This window comes from Drosophila subobscura, chromosome U (assembly GCF_008121235.1).
Source record: "Drosophila subobscura isolate 14011-0131.10 chromosome U, UCBerk_Dsub_1.0, whole genome shotgun sequence".
NCBI classification, from domain to species: Eukaryota; Metazoa; Arthropoda; class Insecta; order Diptera; family Drosophilidae; genus Drosophila; species Drosophila subobscura.
Window position 1 is genome coordinate 609449 of NC_048534.1, and position 23933 is coordinate 633381.

The 23933-nt window shown below is 44.2% G+C and overlaps 4 protein-coding genes and 1 pseudogene across 7 annotated transcripts; 3 read left to right on the plus strand and 2 right to left on the minus strand.

The window, feature by feature from the left end:
• Positions 1-770: 770 nt before the first annotated feature.
• LOC117899982 (protein transport protein Sec61 subunit alpha) lies at positions 771-3955 on the minus strand. The gene is made up of 4 exons (XM_034810147.1): positions 3792-3955; positions 3479-3546; positions 1453-2544; positions 771-1386 (listed from the first exon to the last, which is right to left on the minus strand). The coding sequence occupies exons 1-4, from the start codon at positions 3796-3798 to the stop codon at positions 1123-1125; spliced, it is 1431 nt and encodes a 476-aa protein (XP_034666038.1). The 5' UTR covers positions 3799-3955; the 3' UTR covers positions 771-1122.
• Positions 3956-7413: 3458 nt separating this feature from the next.
• Positions 7414-12593, plus strand: LOC117899980 (protein piccolo). Its single transcript, XM_034810145.1, has 4 exons — positions 7414-7736; positions 8308-11278; positions 11351-11531; positions 11600-12593. Exons 1-4 carry the CDS (start codon positions 7686-7688, stop codon positions 12288-12290), a joined length of 3894 nt encoding a protein of 1297 aa, XP_034666036.1. The 5' UTR covers positions 7414-7685; the 3' UTR covers positions 12291-12593.
• Positions 12537-13677, minus strand: LOC117899983 (kynurenine formamidase). The gene is made up of 2 exons (XM_034810148.1): positions 13486-13677; positions 12537-13420 (listed from the first exon to the last, which is right to left on the minus strand). Exons 1-2 carry the CDS (start codon positions 13610-13612, stop codon positions 12639-12641), a joined length of 909 nt encoding a protein of 302 aa, XP_034666039.1. The 5' UTR covers positions 13613-13677; the 3' UTR covers positions 12537-12638.
• Positions 13678-13998: 321 nt separating this feature from the next.
• LOC117901043 lies at positions 13999-18392 on the plus strand (annotated as a pseudogene).
• On the plus strand, positions 18362-23753 carry LOC117902096 (RNA-binding protein 39). 4 transcript variants are annotated; one of them, XM_034813193.1, is made up of 6 exons: positions 18389-18447; positions 18512-18632; positions 21509-21693; positions 21761-22210; positions 22262-22841; positions 22905-23753. In XM_034813193.1, the coding sequence occupies exons 2-6, from the start codon at positions 18579-18581 to the stop codon at positions 23544-23546; spliced, it is 1911 nt and encodes a 636-aa protein (XP_034669084.1). In that variant the 5' UTR covers positions 18389-18447; positions 18512-18578; the 3' UTR covers positions 23547-23753. The 4 variants fall into 4 exon arrangements, with proteins under 4 accessions (XP_034669087.1, XP_034669088.1, XP_034669084.1 ...); XM_034813194.1 differs by having other exon boundaries at positions 18427-18443; XM_034813196.1 differs by having other exon boundaries at positions 18362-18632; positions 22283-22841.
• Positions 23754-23933: the final 180 nt, after the last annotated feature.

Here is a 23933-nt window from a genome sequence, read left to right on the forward strand (position 1 = left end):
TGTATCTGAAAAGATTTGTCTGTAAAAGATGGATTTGGTAACAATGTTGATAATACGGCAGCAACGAAGTCGAGAAGCGACGGCGTTTAAAATCTGCATTTAAAACAATTACAGCATTCAAATACAATAACAACTTTTATTGGTATATTTATTTTTTCCAACCCCCAAGGGTCTGGCCACCAACCCCCACCCCTCATTCTGCACATGTTGCGGCAGGTCAGGTTCATACGCCAAGCCCCGAAAACAAAATCAAATCATCAAAACGAATTTTCGTTCCATCGCAGTTCAGCAAGTCAACGCACCAACACATACATTGCTTGCAGTGTCCGTGTGAATGAAGACAAAACCGGTTTGGAGCGCTACAAAATCGTTGGCTACACGCACTTATACAAATGTAGCTTCTAGCTGCGCGCTCTACACGCACTAATACCCAAGTAGCTTGGGCTTCTAGCTGCGTGTTCTACACGCACTAATACTTTTAGCCGGGACTCCAGGCAGAGGCCTGGGACTCCAAGACTCCATCTATTATACTTTTTGGTTAGTGATTCTGGGGATGGTCGACTGTCATTGATATCGATAGTCTGGCTAGGCGCGCACTTTTCCCATTTGAACATAATTTCAGAGGATATCAGATTCGCAGATTGAAATGTAAGAGACCCTTGGATTAAAAAAGATATCTAATTTACGTTTTATTATGACAATTTGTATGCATGTATGTTTGTTAGATGTACATCTTGGTTTTTTTTTTATAATTTCAATGTTCTCCCTCTTGGCTTGGCGTTAAACATAATTCATTTGATTTAATATTTAAACAACTATTGCATTGGCATTCAATCAATTCGCAGAAATATTGAACTCAAGCAATGTAGTCTCACAATTGAATACAACTAAAAACTATTCAAAATAAAGAAGTTTCTCTCGTTCATTAGTGCGCTTCTCGCGCCTCCTCGTGGGCAGCAGAAACGTCTTAAAGGTATGCTGATAGTGGGGGAATTCGGACGTGGAAAACAAACAAAAGAAACAAAATACGGAATACAGATTGTTCTTTTTTTTGTTTAATGGGCGAGCGAGCGTGTGAGAAATATGATGAAGTATTGGTTGATTGAATTTCGGATCCACTGCTTAGAACAGCAGCGTGCCCATGCCGCCCATTTCAGATTGTTCCTTGACGAAAATCTCAAAGTACTGGTAGATAATGGTCACAGCCAGCAGGATACCGGTGCCGGAGCCGATGGCGCCGAGGAAATCGGCCATTACCGATAGTGCACCGATGCAGAGACCGCCGAAGGCAGCCGCCGTCGGGATATAACGATTCAGTTCATGGATCATCGAATTCTCGCGATGGCCACGCATCACCATGTGCTGTTCCTTTAGCTGCTTGGCAACCTGCAGAAAGCAGAAAGAAAACCCGTTAGTTTTCCAATTGCATTACATCCCCTTCGAGCTACTTACATCCTTGGCTGAGCTGCCGGACACATCGATCCAGGTCTTGGAGAAAAACGCACAGGAGCCCAACATGAAGACAATGTAGAGCAGGGCGTGGATAGGGTCAGTGAGTATGTGGCCGACGCTCTCGGGAGGCGACAGATAGTAGCACAGACCACCGATGGGATAGGAGCGCGCTGGGCCGCCACCTCCAACATCGGCCCACACGCCGAGCAGATTGATGAAGAAGTTACCGTTGAACTTGACTGCCAACATCTGGGAGATAACGTACAAGTTGGACACCAGAGCGGACTGCAGAATGATGGGAATGTTGGAGGTGTAGAACAGCTTGATGGGATAGCTGCTGTACTGGCCGCGGTAGCGGGCGCTCTTTATGGGTAGATCCACGCGGAATCCTTGGAAGTAAATGACGACAGCGAAGACCAGAATGGTGGCCAGCAGGTTCATCAGATTAGGCAGGTTCTGGCGGTAGAAAGCCTCGCGCAGAGCACGCACCTTGTCGTTCCTGGTGGCCATCAGGTGGAAGAGGGCAATGACAGCGCCCTCGAACTCGGTGCCACGTCCCGTCGTCACAGTGGTGGGGGAGAATGCCTTCCACACGATGGTCTCGCAAATATTGGTGGCAATGAACAGCGAGATTCCCGATCCCAGGCCATATCCCTTCTGCAGCAGCTCGTCGAGCAGCAGCACAATCAGACCGGCAGCAAACAGCTGGATTATGATGAGCAGACAAACGCCGGCACCAATCTCCGCTGGGTCACCGTACATGCCAGTCATCACGTAGACGATGGCCTGGCCAATGGTGATGACCATGCCGAACAGCTTCTGGGCTCCGTTAAAGAGGGCGCGATCCTTGGGCGTATCACCGACCTCAATGATCTTCGCTCCGGCCAGCAGCTGCATGATCAGGCCCGAAGTGACAATCGGCGAGATACCCAGCTCCATGAGGGTACCACGGTTGGAGGCCAAAATGACACGAATCCAGTAGAAGGGATCCGCCGAGTCGGAGCTCATGATGCCGAACAGTGGGATCTGGCAGCACACCAGGAAAATGAACAGTGTGATGGCGGTCCATAGTACTTTTTCTCTGAATTGGATCTGGGGAAAAGAAATTAAATGTTTATAAACCTTTCATATAAAACTTTCATTAATTAGCCTTGAACCTAAACTAGGAAAAGCCTCGCACGGTTTGCCGCTATGTTGACCCACATGTGCAGCGGGGCGTGTACGTACATGTGTGTACGTGTACGTGTGGGAAATGTTTAAACAAAATCAGGTTTGCTCATCGGCATTGTCATCGTCATCGTCGGCTCGTCGTCTCCCGCCCCCCACAATCATATGGTTAACAACAAAAACACACGAGGCTGACGTCGACAGTGGTTAGGCTTCGCAGTGCTTCGGGCGACTGCGACCCGAAGTTTGACGTTTCCACGTCGCGTTTGTGCACGAGTGCATGCGTGTGTAAAAGGTAATCTGGCAACAAGTAGCACGCGAAAGTAGTGGCCGTGATAAGAAAAGTAGCAGATTCGATGAGATGGAAATCTGACGATTCGTCAATGAAAATATTTGGCAAAGGCAAAACAATGTAGAGCATTTTATTCAGCACAAACTCTTTTTGCGAGACCATGGAAAAAATCCAATTTTAACCGAGTCTGTGACAAGCTAAACTCTAATTTAGGCCACGAATTAACTTTTTGATGAACCTTTGAATTCTTGCGAGCTCATTTGATGCATTTTACCAGCCTTTACTCATCTTTTTTGGCCATTACTGTGGGCAGATGCAAACTGTTTGCGTGGCGCTTTGCTTACACTTTTTTGACAAGTGAAAGCCAAACGAGTGCGCTGGCAACACTGGTAGCCGACCAATTGTCCAACAGGCACTTGGCACACACGAAAACAGCACAATAAGCCGCTAAATACAAAACAAATTTGCTTAAAATGAAACAAATTACTTGCATTGCACTTCCCCCCACATTTTGCTTGCATTGAACTTGAGTTTGACTTAGTTACAACCATAATATATTATACACACCTTGCGCTCGGGCTTTGCAATTTCCGGCAGTATACTGCAGAAGGGTTTAATAACTTCGAGGAATTTGACTGCAAATAATGAATGGAAAAGGCTTTGGTTAAACGCGAAACTCCGTTTTCAATTCAAATTGTGGCTTGTACAGCGCACAAATAGTAAAATTAGAGCTGCTGCACACCGACATTTTTTGTATACGTAAGCAAATGAGCGACCGGGGGTGCGGGTGCTCGATCCACTGGAAGCGGCACTTTACTTCACACCGAAAATCGCACTCTTTGGAAATATGAATGCAGGAATTGTGAACGACTCTACTTACTTCCCATTGTGTTTGACTTGTGTTAGCGCGCGTCTGAGAAACTGACGGTCTGGTCTGGCTGGACTTTTGCACTTTCTATACAAAAATTAGAAAGTTAAACTCTAGCTGCGCAACGAACGCAAACGCACTGCCCCGAAAAACGAAAAAGAATGCTCGCTCGTGTTCGGAAATGTTCGTTTTTCGTAAAATTAAAGACGTGTCATTAGGTTAGTGTGCCCGCGGATTTATCGACAGAATATACCAAAACTCCTGAAAAATATACCATACAATTTTCAAAATATACCGTAAATCTTCAATCATTTTCCTCGATTTTGATATTCTGTTTAATATTACCAGCTCGTTATGACTTTCAGCACTGTAAATATAATATATATTCAATTGATGAATCGTTTCTCTGCGATTAAACGTTGTATAATAACTATTTTTTAAAAATAGTACTGTATTTTTTAAGTTTGAGCAAAAAAGGTATGAAAAAGTGTTCTTTTATCTACATAATAACTACACATTTGCTACATACCCATTATTCCCTATGATATATTTTTCATAATTTTGGTTAGTAGTCGGATTTCTGTGAATGCAAAAAATATTTTTTAAATTCCATGTAAACCATATAATAAAAATTTACACTCACTGTCACCGTGATACAGCCCAGTCCACATGCGTTATTGCTAACTTTTGTCGTGCAATTTTGTACTCTCAGAACCAAACACGTCGCTTTCAGAAACTTCTTGCACATAAATATTGTGTTATTACACAATATTATAATTAATTATAATATAATATTAATAATTAATATTATAATTAATATTATAAGTCATCTACAAACTCTTATTTTCAAGGTTATTCTTCTATCCAAATTGATTTAATACAATAGTAAAAGCACATCCAAATTAATTTTGAATTGCTTTATACCTCCTGATTTTAGTTTTTGGTCAAAAGCGTCGTTCTTTTCTACTGGACCGAACAATGGTTTCTTCTACGCTCCAAACAAAAAGTGCCGCTATGTCCACACATTTCTTTCGTAAAAATATTGAATATATAAATTAACCTTAAGCTTTTTTAAAGTAATTTGTTTTCTCCTTTAGTTTTTGTACATTTTTTACATCCGTATTTTTATGAACTGCAGTTTTCATGAGTGTTCGACAAAAATCGTGAAAAACAAGAATATGGACTGCAAATGTATTGGGATTCTTCTGATTTGTATTGCTTACATTTCAGTTTAATTTGAAAGATTATAAGTTTCTGAAAATACCTTTGAAAGTGGTGAGCTGCGGAATTACTATTATTATGAACATAAGTATTATTATGAACATGTACATACATACATATATACGCTGCATATTAATACTGACTGAGTACCCGGTATAAAAGTTGAGACGCGTACGAAGCGTTTCACACGTTCCGCCTAGTTATGTACCTAGGCCGTAACCGTGATAAACTAGCTACTGATAGTCGAAGGGTAATCGAGCGAGAATCAGGCCTGGTTCCATGAAGAAACTATACAAGGAGGTCCCGTCGGAAAAATAAGGAAAACGTAACAATGCTGCCAATAAGTGCGACTGGAAGGGTTCTGCGTTGTAGGTGTGAGTGAAACGACATAGGGTTTAAATTTGCCCATTTGCAAAAATACCAGACATCAAAAATGCTTCAAAAAAATGTCTGCTATAGAAAAAAAAACCATAATTCATTAAACAATTTAAATGCCCGATATCTATCAGAACGAGAAGGGACGTGTGAGACGCTTCTTACGCGTCACAACTTTTATACCCGACACTCAGTACTACATCTGCACTGTAGCGGTTATTTGTCAAATTTTAAATTTTTTCTTCATCTGTCATCTACATCAACAACACTGCTCACGCCAACACGCTCCTTTAGCTCGCCACCCTCCCCTATGGACACACACTGTAGAGTCGCGGCAGAGGCAGAGGCAGAGACGTGTCAGGGGGAGAGGCCATAAACAGCGCTGAAGCAGAGTGTGAATGCTGCGGGACGGGGTGGGTTTGGCCACTGCAAATTAATTTCTTCATTGTGGCTATAATAATGATCCAATCGGATCCCAATTTGGTGATCTGATAGATATGGTCATTCCCTACGGAATGGCGTTTTTAGTTTTCTGCTATCTTCAAAATTGTAGATTTGGGAAGTTTTCGCTCTTTTGCGGGGGCGGAAGGGGCGGGGCTCATTTTTGAAATACACTGGTTTCAGTGTGAGCATACAGCAGTCTGGTGCCAAAATTTGGTGGCTGTAGCTCTTATAGTCTCTGAGAACTAGCCGACAAACAAGACGGACGGACGGACGGACGGACGGACGGACAGACAGAAATGGCTCAATCGACTCGGCTATTGATGCTGATCAAGAATATATATACTTTATGGGGTCGGAAACGTTTCCTTCTGTGCGTTACATACAACCGTTATCCGCACAAATACAATATACCCTATTTACTCTTCGAGTACCGGGTATAAAAAGTCGGTTTGGTTCCTTCAGGAAAACAAAGTTTGTCGAATAGTGTAATCTGCAAAATTTCGTTTAGATGGTTCTCCAACAGATATTGACTTGTTTTTGCAATGATTGGTACCCAAGGGTACTAAATCTTAAAATAAATAATGAACTTACTTTGAATGACATATGTATAAGCGATTATAAGCGGTTTACTGAAAAGAATATATGTATGTACATACAAATGTATGTATGTAGGTGTATTGAGGAGTAATGCTGTCATGTTTGCTGGAGTTTATGCACCACGTAGGGATTTAAAATTCGAATCGTTGTGGCCTGATACTAATGCCATAAAGCCCATTAAGTTATGGCCAAGACCACATTTCTCGATTTTATTGAAAGGCTTGTCAAGGGAAGTTATAAGCTTTCTCTGCCTGCTGCCTCTTTTCTGTTTTTTTTTTTTTTCGAACAGCACGGTGCACCGCGTCATGTTGCCAACCGAAACAGCAACATTGCTGCGCAGAAAATTGCTGTTCATATTTATATATCGATACAAGTTGCTGGCCCATAAAAATTGATTAAAATGTACTTTTTTTTTTAATTTAATCGCTCCAGCGAAATTGGTTGGTCGCAGACAATAAGTCCGCATTGACCAGGTACAAATGTTACTAAAAATTTTGAACTTAAAAAAGAGTTGTTTGCCGAAAAAACACTAGAAAAAAGGATTAAAATGTACGGATAGCGATATAGATCCCGATGTTGCGAGAGGAAACATCGAGAGTATCGATAGTACTCTTATAAATTTGTTGTAATATCGAACATGAAAATACAGGAGTGCCTTTAGTTCATATTCTTAAGCAGAATAATTTAGACAATAAGTTTTAAGTGAAAATCGAAATTTCCTTGTACGGTAAATGTAATCGCAGAAATTTAAATTATTTTGAGTGATGATTTAATTAAATTGAATGGAGAGATCACTGCAGTTCATCCGCGGTGAAGAGAATTTACTCTCCCATTTCGTTAAATTTGTGGGATTTGATTTAAACATAGGCGCCTTTCTTTCTACTCTATTTACACACAAAAATGGACTATCGAATATATTCGATAGACAAAAATAGCTTAATAAAATATACCCGAGATGCTAGAAAACGATACGGCAGCGCGGCAAATGTCAGAGCCTATGCTATCCAAACTCTCCACACTCTCCAAAAAACAAATGCAAAGCAACACAATACAAACACACGCCATAGCCAATTTAAGCAGGCCGTAATATATATGGATTGTCATATAATAGAGAGCGTTCAGGCGACACAGACAGAGTATACACATATGCGTGAAAAACTAGCTGGCAACAACGATAGTTGACTAAGATAGCCCAAATGTCAAGTAAAACTATCAAAACGGTGCGAATAGAAACTATAAATTGAGTGTTAAAGTATTTAACGCAAAACCATGGTTGCGTCGCCTATCTGTGTGGATATAAGCTCGGAGTCGGAGGATGAGGTAAAGCTATAATCGGTCGTGTCGATTTTATGTGTTGAAAAGTACAGTTTGTGCATAAGTGTATTAATGTGTGTTACAATGTATGTGAAACTAATTTTTTTCGCGCTGCTTTTATTGAGAGCGAAACAGTACATATACCAGTGCAAGTGAGTAGAGTGCTGGTGCTGCCAGACCCAGCCAGTGTAGAGTTTTGATGTCTTGCACTTGCAATGGGAGCCCGATAATGTTAATTACAATAGGTGAAACCAGTTGATTGTGTGCGTATACTAGTCTCTCTCGCTCTCTCTCTCTCCCCCGGAGTAGCTTTATTTAAGACGTAATTTATGAGGAGAACCATTTAATCAGTTTCGAAATTCAAAGAATTGCACATTACGCGCGCTCACTCACTCTACACAACTCACACAAACACAAGCAACACACGCACACATGTGTAAAACCATGCTCAACACTGCATCCGGCGCCAGCTTTCTGCGGTTTTATTTTCATTCAAAATTTGAGAATCTCCGAGCCAACAGGTAGCTCAATTACAGTTGGAATCCATCTAATTCAAGCCAATTTAACCCTCTTGCAGTATCCATCAGTTGCCAAGCGACGCCGCCTGGATAGGCCCCGCAATGGGACCGCCAAACAGAGCCTGCCGGATAAGCTGATGAACATACCAAAAGCATCCGTGTCAGGAGGCGGCAGACTAGGAGCACTTAGCGGAGCAACAGCCGCAGCAGGAACAACATCCAATCCACCCGAATTGCAGCCACTCAAACCTATGCACATACCCAGTGGCATAACAATCACAAAGCACGGCAAGAATGCAGCCGCCTGCAGCAATGGGATGGTCATCACATCGATTGCTTCCATGCATGAATACAACAACAACAGCAACATCTTTAACAACAATATCAGCAACAACATCAACAAAAATAAGCCACAGAAAACGCCAATGTCTCAGAAAGCTGCTGGTTATCCGTCAAACAGCAAACCACTCGGACAGAGCATTATGATAACCAGTGTGTCGTCGCCCAATCATCAGACGGCGAAGCCGTCGGTGCCCACTCTGCCGGTGAAGCTGTCGCCCAGTCAGCAGGTGAAACTGACACCCGCCCAACAGGTGAAGCTGACGCCCGTTCATCAGGTAAAGACTACACCGCTCGGTCACCAGTTGAAGACAACGCCTACGCTTCAGATGAAGATATCGCCAGCGACAGCAACAAACCAGGCGAAGCCGTCGCCCAATTTCCAGGTGCAGCAGACTTCCATTTACCGCATGAAGGGAACACCACTTCCGGGCTACCAGATGCCCACAAACCAGCCAAGGTTGACAGCCACAAACCAGTTGAAGCCGATGCCCAGTAATCAAATAACAGTTTCGGCAGTGGCGCCCAAACCTGTGTCCACCGAACAACCACAAAAGCAGCTGCCACACGCGGCTGTGACTCCAAAGAATCAGCAGCTCAATGCAGCTGGCGGCCCCCAGACGAAAAACACGGCCAGGCTGAGCATGCCGCAGCAAAAGATGAACGCTGGACAAATTAATCATCAACATTTGCAGCAGCAGCAGCAACATAAGAAACAGCTCATGGCTCAGCAGCTGCAGCAGGCTGTTCTTAGTGGACCGAAGTACCAGCCGCAGCGGGCTGCCACGATTCAGCCAATGCAGAAGACTCTGTCGGCACAGAAACAGCTGCCCACACTGCAGAAGACACCGGCGAGAGCAGGAACGTCTCTGATGCAGCAGCAAAAGCAACAGCCGCAGCAGCAGATGCAGCGAGCGCCACCGCCCGCGCATCTCGTACAGAAGCAGACACCACCGCCGCTGCAGCTGATTTCAACGCATCCCCCGCCAGCCCACAGTCCTGCAGCCAAGATCCATCCACCAGCAGTCCGAGCTCCATCCGTGCTACAGATAACGCCCGTGCCCCGTGTTCATCATGGCCTCACAATGAAGCAAGTGCCCAACCCGGCCGCTGGAGCCGCTCGCACGCTGCCATACAAGAGCAAGTCGGGCACTCCTCCGCTGACATCCCATCTGCAGTCGTTTACGGCCAGTGCGACGCCACCGCAACGGCTGCTGGCCACGCCGCCGCACTGTTCAGCGGCGCTCAACGAGCCGTTGCTGGTGAATCTTCCGCCCACCACAAGCATCACGCCTCAGCTGACGCCCACAACCACACCGCCGCCGGCAGCGACAGCCCTGCAGCACCAGCAATTGGCCAAGGCGTCCGCCTTCAAGCTGAACTCCCTGCCTGGCGCGAGCATCTCGCCAGTTCCCGCCAAGCCGCAGGCAAATAACATCAAGCGAATCCAGCCGATCACAGTGCTCAAGAAATCCGACGAGGACTGGCGCCGACATCTGGCCCAGCAGCATCTGCAGCAGCAACAGCAGCTCCAACTCCAGACGCAGCAACGGCAGCGGGACCACCAGCTGCCGCCGCCAACGATTGTCCTGGTGGAGTCACCGCCTACCACGCCGCCCACAGATAAGCAGGAGACAATACAGACAATGCCGGCGGCACAGAGAAAACCAAACAAAAGTATGCAAGCATCACCCAGAGTCAATTCCACAACAGTCACGCCAGCAAACCAGGTGAAGAAGACTAAACCACCTGCGGAAATAGTCGTCAACCTGGACGATCTACCTGAGACGCCACCCGCGAGGCAGCCATCCGAGCAGAAGCCATCACCAGCGCCAGAGAGGTCCGCGCTGGAGAAGCTTTCGGCAGCGAAGCCTGCAGAACGGGAGCCCTTTGTTCCGGAATACGAGGCACTGCTGCAACTCTGTGCAGAGTCGGATAAATCCAAGGAAATGACGAGACTCATTGAAACAAAGCTCACCAAATATTATTACAGTGTGCACGAGAGTTTTGTCAGGTCGCGCGGGTTCCGGAAGCTACTGGAATCGGCCATTGAGCGGATCAAAGCCGAGTCGGATATGGTCTACATGCACCTCAGCGGCGTGGTGGAGGAGCTGAAGGCTAGACGCAAGGCGAAGGTGGTGATTGCATCAGAATCAGAGCCAGATGCAGTGTCAGTACCAGAGAATACTCCAGTCATAGAAGTGGCTCCAATCTACCCGCCTACACGCGCTACGCTCGAGTCAAATCAGGGACGCGAGCAGGAGGAGGCCTGTGATGCTGTCTCCGAACCCATATCCCCGGGTATCGACAAACGCACAGATGCGCACATCAGGAGAATGAACATTGCCCTGCATAGGATAAACAAGAGGATCCAGGCGCTAGAGAACGCCGAAGTGGATTGGGATGATGATGACAACTCCAGCTACTTGACGGTGGAGCGCTACAAGAAGCGCGCCTGCGAAATCTATGAAAAAATCTGTGATCTAACCGGCGAGAGCAAGAGTGCCTTTCGCCAGCTGAAGCAACCGATCCGATTCGAGGATAGTCCCTATCCCCAGTTCAATCGAACGCTATCGTCCTTTGTGAATCGCATGCGGGAGTTCCCTGACTACCACGATGTCCTGCAGCTGCTCGAGCATTGCAACAAAATGAACGATATGGGCCTGGCCTCCTTCGAGATGAAGCGAATAGGTAAGAACGAGAACGCAGCAACCACAAGGCCATGCAAATTCTGAAGTCCCAACACTTTGTGCCCATTTACAGCCAGCGATGCTTTCCTTTCCGTGGGACGACTTTTGCAGTCGAAACGCAAGAGGGATCTGTATGAGACGGCCAATCACTTTACGGGCAGTGTCAAGGATCCGGCTGCCACGGACCCAGAGCTGTTGGCCAAGCTCAAGGAGAACAGCAAGAAGCACACCAAGATTAGTGATGTACTGGCAAAGTGAGCAATACGAATGCTATCTTCCCTCCACTTGCGTTGCTAATTCGGAGATGTTTTCCTCTTTGTAGATATTCGAGGGAGCAGGATCTCAATACGGAGATCATGCGCGAGGCGCGTCTCAAGAAGCAAAAGGAAGCGGCAGCCGCTGCAGCTGTGATAGATGAGGATGATGACAAGCCGTGCACCAGTGCCCAGGCAGCAGCCAAGGCTGCCGCCTTGCTCAATGGTTCCTCAGCAGCACGTCCGCCCGATGCTGCAACGGCTGGTGCAGCAATCCATGATAAGGATGACGATGATGAGGAGGATGACTCTGAATCGGAGGAAGATGACGAAGATGAGGAGGATCTTGACGAATTTGTGGACAAATTCAAGGTAAACGGCGACATAAGCGATGCCGATTCGGAGATTGAAGCGGAAACCTCGACTAAAACAGCAACTGACCCAACAACAACACCAAAGACAGATGCGCTGGTGGCTTCGAAGGATGTGATAGATATAACGAGAGATGAGACTGCCGACAGCGATGCGAAGGCCAACCCCAAGTCCACGTTCAAGCCCAATGATGCACCGCCCAATGGCAAACTAAAGATTATATCCGTTTCTAGTTTGAATGCCAGCGTCGTCAACGATAAGGCACAGGCCCAGGAACTGCTACTGGCACAGACACAGGCACAGCCACAGAAAAGCAAACAGAGCTCGAATGCGTTGCCGAAACGCGTTATTTCTGCTGAGATTATCATTTCCGACGAAGAGTCATAGTTCGATTGGACCCGATTGGAGCCAGCATCTGCGGGACAGCCGAAGCCACAGCGGCCTGTTACCTAAGTTTTGTTTTATTTTAAGTTATTTATTCGCCCAATATAAGATGATTATTTTCTAATTCAAACAAAATTGCATTGTAATTGTAATTATTGTAGTGTATGCTGCACTGATCCGATCCCCTCCTGGGTGTACCGAGGGGCCTATGCAACGCGCAGACACACAAAATCCACAACAAAGTGTACATATTTACCAGAGCATACTATTAAGTTAAGATTGTTTTAAACAAACACTAAGAAAAAAGAATTGAAAGTAATCTGATCCTATCCACTTGCGACTCAATCGGGTTTAAAGCTTTAAAATCTCCTGCAGGTATTTGGCTATAGCCGAGTCATCGCTGGCCGTTTCCTCGATAATATCAAAGTGATCGTATCCCTGCATCAGCTTGAAGCTTGTGGGGAAGCCAGCATTCTCCAAAACCTGGCTAAAGACGCGACTTTGCTCGATGAATGTCATGCTCTCGTGCTCTGCGGCCAGCACGTGGAATTTAGTGAAACTCCAGGACTTGGCATCCGTATAATTCCACAGAATGGGCGACAGTGCCACGGCCTTGGCAGCGTTCAGCCCCAGAATGTTGCTGGGATTTACATTTTCCAAGGACCACAGCTCGCGTAGATCGTAGACGCCACACATGAAGATCAGCGAGCGAATAGTCCGACGTCTCTCGGGGGTGACCAATTCGGGAGCGTTAAGGATCTGTGCAAGCATGTGTCCGCCAGCCGAGTGTCCAGCAAAATGAATCTCTGTGATATTTGCCTTCTCGGCATACTCAAAGATCCAGTTAAGGAAATTGGTAAACTCCTGCATCAGCTGGTCCAGGGTCACCTGCGGGCACAGATTGTAGTCCATGACAGCCACCCGGTAGCCACGTCGCACCAGGGGACCGACCATGGAGCAGGAGTGGGTTATGTCCAGCATTTGCCAGTAGCCCCCATGGACATACACAAAAAGCGGAGAGGATTCACTGGTGGAATCGTTGTAAAAGGCATCCACAATTTGCCGATCGTCCTGGCCGCCATATCGAAAATGATCCACTTTAATTCCCTGCTTGGCCGTCAAGTCTTTACCCTCTGGAAGGGGAGTGGAGGTTCGTTTCCGATCTTTAATGAATTTAATTAATTTCTCGTTTGCTCACGTTTCACTGTCAGCTGTACGAAATGGTCTTGCACTGCCAAGTTGGGTACGGTCTGATCTTGGAACCGTATGGTGTGATAGCTGGGAAAGTAATCGCGCTCCAGGTCAGTGATTTTTTGATTAAACATAGTATTGGTGATAAGAATTTGTATTGGGGTCAAATGAAAACTGAAAAAGTATGCACAATTGAACCACTAATTAGTATATATATGTAAATGAGTGTTATGTTGCAACTTGCGGTTGAGAACAATGCAGTTTTTAGATCCGAGCTATTTTTGGAACAAGTCTAACCGGCTTTTAGCTTCAAATGCGATTGATTAAATTAAACGTTGAAAGTTTAATTGAGCGCTTTTATTCAGTGGCAAGTGTTATGCAGCACTGAAACTGTATGCTTAAAGCTTAGTTTATAAGCAATCTAATAAAAGGAAGCCCCTAATGTTATCAAATCTTGTAGAAAAATAAATTGTGTTATTAATCGGTAAATATATGTTTTCCGATTTTAAATTTAAAAAATATGTCGTATATTTCGGTGTGTTTCTGATGGTCTGACAATTTATTTCAGCTATAAATCCGCGGTCACACCGAAACCCAACCCACTAAACCCCGGTACATTATATACTTCTCAGCATATTTAGACTACGAAATTGAGTTCATTGTATATTTACGGTTTAGCGGTATATAATGGTATACTTAATGAATTTCATACGTTTCTTAAATTCTATTTATTAAGGTATATTCAAGAATATAGCAGAGTGAGCGCTACAAGGGAAAGATCAGCAGTCGAAAGGAACTGGAGGAGGAGGAAGAGGAAGACCAGAGCGAGGATGAGGTGGCCTATGAGGACAGCGACAGCGATGAAGATGATGCTTTAGCTTCGTTTAATCAGAAACTGAAAGCGGAAGCTAGCAAATTAGCAGATGATGAGGAAAGCTCTGGAGATGAGGATGACGATGATGATGAAGCTGCACTAGCTGTCTTTAATCAGAAGTTAAAGTCAGGAAGCGAAGAAGAGGATGATGAAGACGTCGACGACGAAGAGGAAGATGATGACGACGACGATGATGAGGAAGACGACGACGAAGAAGATGACGATGACGACGACGACAACGAGTCTGAGGCAGATGATAGCATAAAACCCTCTGATGTCATGTCAAAATCGAATCCCCAAGCAGAAATCCAAAAGGGTCTCTGCGTCCAGAACCAATTGCGCATTTGGGAACGTCTCCTGGAGCTACGCATGAACACGCAAAAGGTCACCAGCAAAGCGAATCAGCTGGCACCGCCCGAGACCCTTAAAAGCCTTGGCTCCGAGAACGAGGAGCTTCAGTCGGTGCTGAGCGAGGCCACGGAACGGTCCTCGAAACTGCTGCGTCAGCTGCTGGCCCTGCAGACGGCGCTCAGCCAACAGAATTCAGAGACGAGGAAATCGGTCAAGCGAAAGGCACTGCCATCGGAGGAGATAGAACCCCCATTGAAGGTCTTTGCGAGTGTCCTGCAAAGCAACTTCCAGAACATGACAAGCTACCGCAATGAGGTGCTGCTCAAGTGGGATGATCGCACGAAACTGCTGACGCCAGGCGCGGGTCTGAAGCGGAAGTCGCTGCAGGAGGACTAAGACATCATCAAGAAGATCGACAGTGCCCTGGCCAATCGGGAGGCCCTCGTTGAGAAGTCACAGACGCTGAAGAGCAACCAGCCGGAGCAAGAGAACGATCCTCCAGCGCAGCGGCAGCCCCATGTCTACGACGACAGCGACTTCTACCATCAGCAGCTGCGCGAATTGATTGAATACAAGGCCAGCACCTCATCCAACATGAGTGAGATCACAAAGCAGTTTGTGGAGCTGCAAAAGTTGCGTCAGAAGACAGCTCGACTCCTGCAACTCTCAACTCAGCAGTCGAAATCAGCAGGAAGTGTGGGTCTGGTCTGCATTTCTATAATTGCCCTTGAACTTCCCTCCCCTCGGTTTGGGGTTGGGATTTTGGCAAATGCCAAATATTCAAGCCATGCACTTGCCACAGCTCCCTCTCGCTCTCTGGCTTTCCCTTGGAGTGTCCGGCAAAAAATATTGTAATGCAATCATGGCCAATATGTATGGCCACAGCTGGCCCTGGACGGCGACCATGGACACAGAATTGGGGAAATTTGGGAAATCTCTGGTACCAATCAATGCAAAAACAAATCAATCTGTGCTGGTGAGCCATCTTAAAATAGTTTTCATATATGTATACATAGATCGGTAAGTATATTTACATAAGTACATATGTATGTATAATATAGAAAACATATGAAAATGTTCATCCTTAATGATAAGACAAAGTCACTAATAATATTTGCATTCCTATTGCATATTCCTACATACAGTTCGTCAAACTATTGAAAATAATGCTTCCAAAAGAGTGCATGGCTTCTATGGGCTCGTAATAAGTTTTAAAAACGTTTTTGTAGGGAATGACCATATCTATCAGATCATCAAATTGGGATACGATTGGATCATTATTATAGCCACAATGAAGAAATTAATTTGCAGTGGGCAAACCCACCCCGTCCCGCAGCTTATATTTGTTTTTTACATATTCTCTCATTCACACTCTGCTTCGCGCAGTTTATGGCCTCTGCCTCTGCCTTGTCTCTGCCGCGACTCTGCCATGACTCTGCAGTGTGTGTCTCAAGGGAGGGTGGCGAGCTAAAGGAGCGTGTTGGCGTGAGTAGTGTTGTTGATGTAGATGACAGATGAAGAACAAATTTCACAAATAACCGCTGAAGTGCAGATGTAGTACTGAGTGCCGGGTATAAAAGTTGTGACGCGTAAGAAGCGTCTCACACGTCCCTTCTCGTTGAGTAAGTTTTTATATAATCAGTACATTTCTGACCTTGAGAAGGGACTTAAAGTCAATCCCTGATCGTTTTGGAGCTTCATAAGTTCAACGAGAAGGAAAAAATGATCGACGAGCTCTCTTCCTTCTGCTATGAGTCTAGCTGACCTATTGGCATAGCTAACTTGTTTGCTTCTTTTTATACCCGGTACTCGAAGAGTAAATAGGGTATATTGTATTTGTGCGAATAACGGTTGTATGTAACGCACAGAAGGAAACGTTTCCGACCCCATAAAGTATATATATTCTTGATCAGCATCAATAGCCGAGTCTATGTCTGTCTGTCCGTCTGTCCGTCCTGATGATCGCCTAGTACTCAGAGACTATAAGAGCTAGAGCCATCAAATTTTGCATCCAGACTTTTGTATGCTCACACTGTTACAAGTGTATTTCAAAAATGAGCCCCGCCCCCGCAAAAGGGCGAAAACCTCCCAAATCTACATTTTATTTATCTATTTTGAAGATAACAGAAAACTAAAATCGCCATTCCGTAGGGAATGCCCATATCTATCAGATCACCAAATTGGGATCCGATTGGATCATTATTATAGCCACAATGAAGAAATTAATTTTCAGTGGCCAAACCCACCCCGCCCCACAGCTTTTAGCAGCACACTCTGCTTCGCGCAGTTTATGGCCTCTGCCCCTGACACGTCTCTGCCGCGACTCTGCAGTGTGTGTCTCTAGGGAGGGTGGCGAGCTAAAGGAGCGTGTTGGCGTGAGCAGTGTTGTTGATGTAGATGACAGATGAAGAAAAAATGTAAAATTTGACAAATAACCGCTAATGTTCAGAATAAGTACTGAGTGCCGGGTATAAAAGTTGTGACGCGTAAGAAGCGTCTCACACGTCCCTTCTCGTTTTAGATCAAATTTTGAGCCTTATGCAGATTGGAATGATTTAGGTATACTAAACTCTATTCCGTCGGTGGTCAATATTGGTTCACTGTCTGTATCTGACGCGGACATTTTGGAGGCGATTGCCTATTGTGACAAGTCTCGTAAGCTTTACAGTAATGGCATTTCTTCCTTCCTGCTTCGCAACTGCAATGTTGCTTTTTGTGATCCTCTTAAGATCCTCTTCACAAGGTCTCTTGTCACGGGTCAATTCTTTGAAAAGTTAAATTCAGCCAAGGTGTGCCCATTTTTAAAAAAGGTAGGTAATAGGTTGATATAGGTTATATATAGTATATATATCAGATATACATATATACATAGGTCATAGGTTCTAGGAATGTGATCTCTTATTATAGACCAATTGCCAAACGTTGTAATGTGTCGAAGATTTTGAGCGAATCATAGCTAAAAAGATCACTTTCCTCATGTGGTCATACGTTAGTCAAAATCAACATGGGTTTATGGCCCAACATGGCGGGTAGATTCACGACCTCTTTATACCAGCTATGTACATACATACATATATACGCCAAGCTATTTCATCTAGGGACTCACTCCGGCCTGATAGGTTGGTTCACTTCATATCTTGAGCGTCAGGAGTATGTGGTGCTGATAAACGGGAAGCATTCCGACCCATACGTGGCTACCTCCGGCCTTCCTCAGGGAAGTGCACTTGGTCCACTGCTATTTACATTATTTATAGTAATATATATAATATATATATATAATATTCTCATAATACTTTAAGAATTTAACTTTGGGGTTTCATTTTTTTGTTCAAAAAATGTTAATCATTATTTTTGAGTTTTATTTTTTTTCTCAAACGTAATTATTAATTTTTATAATTATTTATTATAAGTTTAAATTTATATTTAAATTATTAACAAAGATAAGTCATGAAAAACAGCCACTCTTGTGTAGAATTGAATGATGATTCGAGTAAAATTACAGTTTTAAAGCTGAGAGTCCTAACCAGCTGGTAATATTAAACAGAAGATCAAAGGCGAGGAAATCGATTTAAGAGATACTGTAAATTTACAGTATATTTTGAAACTGAAAGGTATTTCGGTATATTTCCGAGGATCTGTCGGTTTACTTTATCGATAATTCCGCGGTCACACTGACAGCCACGCTATAGTGAAAAAATCGAAAAAATTGTATTTTAATCTTGAAATAAACTGAAATAAAAGTTCGTAAGTGGTTTTACGACTTGCGCTGCGCATCTCCCCAACATTTTGATTTCTTCAAACGTGCTAGACACCGACCAGGAGACTTTTTCACGACGACCACCCCGCGCCAGCAGCGGAAGAGAAAAAAATTGAACATGGCCGAGGACTTTGATGTTGAGGCAATGCTTGAGGCGCCGTACCAGAAAAACGTAAGTTCCCACTATACGCTCACAAGTATTGAAGTATTGAACATATAATTAAGCCAAAGCAAATGGTTTGTACAACAACAAAATGAAATTATTTTCACTGCGAAGAAAAACAGTTACTCTACATGTATGTTTGTATACTTCTTTTTTACATAGACACCCACATAGCGCGCGCCGTTCGTACGTGCAATTTGTGTTTGTATGTAAGTCTTCGTCTCGGGCACACACACAAGCGTATAGTACATATTACATATATATGTGTGTGCATTCAATGCATACTAAGTGGCGGCCGACTGTCTTAAATCGATTTTTTTAACCCAATTTTTCTTTCATAAACTGAAATCGGCAAGCGAAACACTGCAGAGCGTGATTCTTTTTTTCTTCATCAATTTTCGTACCTTGCGCCCACACACGGAAAATTGTTTTCCCGCGGCAAAGTGTGTGTTCGTGCGAAACTCTGTCCGTTTATGGGTGCATGTGTATGTTGTATGCGTTGTTTACTTTATGCTGTGAGACATTTAACGGTGAATCCAGGCAAGTCCTCTCGAGGGGTACTGTGGGTGGCATAATTTATCAGTGACTAAAAACAAACTTCCTCTATTGCATGGACTTGCAATAAAATACATTCTACGGACTGTCCCAGATTCTTTCAGCATTTTCTTGAGTTTTCTATTTACTGAACCGTTTTCACTAGCTTATCTTATCAGGGTAGACCATTCTCTCTCCAGCTGTTTTCAAACGTACGACCCACAAAACTCAATCGGTCTCGGTTCTAAATAAAAGCAGATAATCAGCAATGTAAAAGCTCTTGGCAACGAGCTCTCTGTCTTAACTAAAGAGTAGTACGAACGGATTTGGGTACTCTTAAACTATTAACAATCCGTCTCTTTTTCCATAAGTTTCGAGGGGAATTAACACTTGAATAGTTGAAAATCAATTTTATATTATAATTCATAAATCGGATTAAAAGTCAAAATAATGGAATCTCTTTAAATCAAGCAAAAGAGACTTATTCTTTCCACTAAGTTAATTTTTAATGACCAGTGTTTTATTATTCTTTTGATTTATCTTATGAACCCAGTTCTATGTAAAGAAAAAAAAAACTTCAAGAAGTTCCCACACATTGAACTCTTTTTTTCAACAGATACAGATAAGGAGTTTTATATCTGAATTCTAGTTATATTCAACATTCTCTTAGTTGTCCATTATACATAGCCCCCCCACACACACGCCAAAAAAAACCTCAATCTGCAAATCTTTGAGTTTGAGTTGATTGCTCTTATTTCTCCCTCTCTCTGCTCTCTCTCAACTTACACATAACTCCTTCCCCCACCCCCCAAAAAACCAACCAACAAACCAATGAAATCAATGAAAAAAAAATTACAAACAAATTTAAAAAACAATGCTAGAATAATCCTGAAGGGTGAAATGTCTTTGCAGAGAATCGTATAAGCTCAATATTGTTGCTAGAGATTGTTTTGGTCATTCTAAACACAAAAAGCTGGAGACCATTTGGTAAGTTTTGAATGTGCCACAGAAGCTGCGAACAAAAAAAAATCAAATGAAAAACAAAATATATGTATGTAAAAAGAACAAAAAAAATTACTCAAAAAACAAATGAAACCAAAACATATCTAGGCATTTCTTGGTGTTTCAGAAATAACTACCGTATGATTTGTTTAAGTTTCGAGATCATTTTTTTCAACACACCAACAATTCCAATATGCAATTCTCGTTACTTTACTGCTTTTTTGTATATGCATCCAATCAAATGAAACTGAACGTGCACTAAATTTCAGATAAACTCTACCTAACTTGTCTGGGGCAGCAGGCAGCACTACTACTACTCCACTCTACTACTACTCTCACTCACAAAAGACAGACCAGAATGAAAGAAAGTCAGTCTCTAAGAGAAAGTGCAAAGAAATACATGTCTAAATAAGAAAACACAAAACTAAGGTCTAAACAAGAACTGAATCTGAATCCGTGAAAAAGTAATAAGCAATTTTCTATACAATACACCATATATAGCATTATCATCTTGTACTTATATAATGTCTATGTCGTTATATCTATGTGTAGAGGATGTCGTCTCAATTGAGAACAGAACCAAATCAACCAAAGTCCACCTCCACTACTCAGCCACTAGCCAGCGCTAAAACATAAAAAAAGAAAAACAAACATTCCCCAAAAACCAAAACCGTGAAAGAGAATCGAGCATGAGATGAGAAATGATGTGGAGACAACATTTCTCGCGCGTCGTCATGAAACCATCTTCTGATCTGTGTGTGTGCCATAATCAGATACATACACATTTATTTGTGTATTGTGTATTATATATGAAAACTATTTTATAAGATCTCTCTTAACATATATTTGTGTACTTCTACATCTCTCTGTCTCTGTTTTATGGCTATAAATTGGCAATGATCCCCCATGATCATTGCTGACTTAAGCATTTCTATTTTATATACTTGCAGATACACAAAAATTTAACTAATTTACTTTAATTTGCTTTCTCTTATTCAAAAAAAAATATATATACTAAAAAATATATATACGAAAAAAAAAATGTTACGAAAACTGAAAAATAATATATCATGAAAACCAAAAACAAATGAAATAAATCGATAAATCAACCAACATCAAAAAAACAACGCGACAACAACGTAACGTACGAAACCACAACAACACCCCACCCCCAACCCAAAAAAACAAAAAAATTTAAATTATTTGTATGTACATTATTGCTTACGATCCTCACCCAATCCATGCCCAATTCAAAACCAAACACCCAATCGAAAATCCAAAACTCAATATCTAATACCCAATCCAATATCCGAAACCAACATACAAAAACGAAACCTATCTGTGTATAGAGTGTCAGTGCGGGCAGCGGTGGACGTGGAGGACGCGGTCGCAGCAATGGCAGTGATGGCAGTCCCAGCGGCGGTGGTGGTGCGCAGGCGGAGATCAACGATGGTCATGCACACAATGGAACACGTAACGGCAGTGGCAGTGGCGGAGGCGCAAGTTCAAACAAAAAGCCCACGAAACGATCGCGGTAAGATTTTACAAATTTCTGAAAAAAGTTTCTATAACCTCTAAGAGATTTCCCTTTTGTATTGCAGCAGTCGCAGCGATTCGCGTGATAACAAATCCAGAAGAGAGCGCAGTGATCGTGGAGGCGGTGGAGATCGTAGCGGTGGCGGTGACCGCAACAGCTATCGCGACAAGGAGAAAGATAGAGAGCGCGATCGTCATCGTGATGCTGGTCCTGGCAAACGTCCCGGCAACGAGCGGGAACGGGAGAAGCCGGAAAGATCACGTCGCAGTCGATCAAAAGAAGAGCGTGGAGGAGCAGGAGGTGGTGCTGGCGTCGATGATCGTCGTGTACGCTATGGCGATCGTGGTGAGAGAGATCGCCGCTCTCGCGATCGTCGTGACGGCAGCAAGCCGTCCGTACAACGCGATCGATCCAGGGACAAGCGTCGACGAAGTCGCTCTCGTGAACAGCCTCGCAAACGATTGAGTCCGGTGCGTGAACGCAAGCGTAGTCCTTCGCGACCAAGAGATAAAACGTAAGTTTATTGTTTAAGTAAGCAAATGCAGCGTATGCCAATCTAACGTAGACATCCCTTTCCCCCCAAAAGCAGCAGTCGCCGTCGTAGCAGCTACTCGCCTCGTCGGCGATCACAACCAAATGGCGGCGGCGCTGGCGGTGGTGGCGATCGTACGCCTCCCACAGAGCTGAGTCCCGAGGAGCGGGATGCTCGAACTGTGTTCTGCATTCAGCTATCGCAACGTGTCCGGGCTCGCGATCTGGAAGAGTTCTTCTCCAGCGTGGGCAAAGTGCGCGATGTGCGTCTGATTACGTGCAACAAGACGAAACGCTTCAAGGGCATTGCCTACATCGAGTTTGAGGATCCCGAATCGGTGGCCCTGGCTCTGGGCCTGTCCGGCCAGCGGCTGCTCGGCGTGCCCATCATGGTACAGCACACGCAGGCCGAGAAGAATCGCCTACAGAATGCAACGCCTGCATTCCAGCCCAAGAGCCACGTGGGTCCCATGCGCCTGTATGTGGGGTCGCTCCACTTTGACATTACCGAGGAAATGCTAAGGGGGATATTCGAACCATTTGGCAAGATCGATGCCATTCAACTCATTATGGACACGGAGACTAATCGCTCTAAGGGCTACGGATTTATTACGGTATGTTTCAACAATTTCATTTCAAGTTATACATACAAATAGCGTTTTTGTTCCATTTTGCAGTACCACAATGCTGAAGATGCCAAAAAGGCTTTGGAGCAATTGAATGGCTTCGAGCTCGCTGGACGTCCCATGAAAGTGGGAAATGTGACGGAGCGTTTGGATATGAATACCACCTCGCTGGACACGGATGAGATGGATCGCACTGGTATTGATCTCGGCGCCACAGGGCGATTGCAGTTGATGTTCAAGCTGGCGGAGGGAGCGGGTCTTGCCGTGCCACAGGCGGCGGCCAATGCTCTGTTGGCCACAGCACCGCAACCGGCGCCGGTTCAGCAGCAACAGGCGACACCATCGATAGCCACACAGTGCTTCATACTGTCGAATATGTTTGATGCACGCACGGAGACGAATCCCACATGGGACGTGGAGATACGCGACGATGTGCTGGAGGAGTGCGCCAAGCATGGCGGAGTGCTGCACATCCATGTGGACACGGCCTCGCCCACGGGCACCGTATACGTAAAGTGTCCGAGCACAACGACGGCGGTACTGGCGGTGAATGCGCTGCATGGCCGATGGTTTGCCGGACGCGTCATTACGGCGGCATATGTACCCGTGGTCAACTATCACTCAATGTTTCCGGACTCTGTGGGCACCTCCGATTTAGTGGCCCTGACGCGCAAGAGCACCGACGATGATTGATGGGAAGAATAGGAGGAAGATGTAGAGTGTTTTTTCTTCGATGTGGATGCAACTCGCAGTAATATTGTTCTTATTCGTTACAAAAATCATATTTGATCAGAATATTTTCAATTATTTTAAAAGACTTTTCGACGCAAGCTGAAAACTAGGGTGCACATATTAAAATACATTTAAATACACCCATAAATATATTTAAAAACGTATAAATTAGGCATTCCTAACCACGCCAAATGCGCTATACCATTGGGGTTTTAAATTCAACAAAACAACATTTTTATGTGCGAATATCTTGAAAACGTTTTTAATTTGAATTATAGATTTCTTTAGAAAAACCCGTAAATGAGCCACAAACATTTTAGTAAAGATGCTGCACGGGATAGATCGTTG

Bases quoted from the DNA above. Each gene is read 5' to 3' on its own strand.
- LOC117899982 (XM_034810147.1), bottom strand. The intron at 2,545-3,478 runs GTGTGTATAATA...TCTTTTCCCCAG, and splicing joins TTGCAAAGCCCGAGCGCAAG to ATCCAATTCAGAGAAAAAGT. The intron at 1,387-1,452 runs GTAAGTAGCTCG...TGCTTTCTGCAG, and splicing joins CCGGCAGCTCAGCCAAGGAT to GTTGCCAAGCAGCTAAAGGA.
- LOC117899983 (XM_034810148.1), bottom strand. From the start codon at position 13,612: ATGTTTAATCAAAAAATCACTGACCTGGAGCGCGATTACTTTCCCAGC. The intron at 13,421-13,485 runs GTGAGCAAACGA...CTCCCCTTCCAG, and splicing joins CGTACAGCTGACAGTGAAAC to AGGGTAAAGACTTGACGGCC.
- LOC117899980 (XM_034810145.1), top strand. From the start codon at position 7,686: ATGGTTGCGTCGCCTATCTGTGTGGATATAAGCTCGGAGTCGGAGGAT. The intron at 7,737-8,307 runs GTAAAGCTATAA...ACCCTCTTGCAG, and splicing joins GCTCGGAGTCGGAGGATGAG to TATCCATCAGTTGCCAAGCG. The intron at 11,532-11,599 runs GTGAGCAATACG...TCCTCTTTGTAG, and splicing joins ATTAGTGATGTACTGGCAAA to ATATTCGAGGGAGCAGGATC.
- LOC117902096 (XM_034813193.1), top strand. From the start codon at position 18,579: ATGGCCGAGGACTTTGATGTTGAGGCAATGCTTGAGGCGCCGTACCAG. The intron at 18,633-21,508 runs GTAAGTTCCCAC...ATCTGTGTATAG, and splicing joins AGGCGCCGTACCAGAAAAAC to AGTGTCAGTGCGGGCAGCGG. The intron at 21,694-21,760 runs GTAAGATTTTAC...TTTGTATTGCAG, and splicing joins AAGCCCACGAAACGATCGCG to CAGTCGCAGCGATTCGCGTG.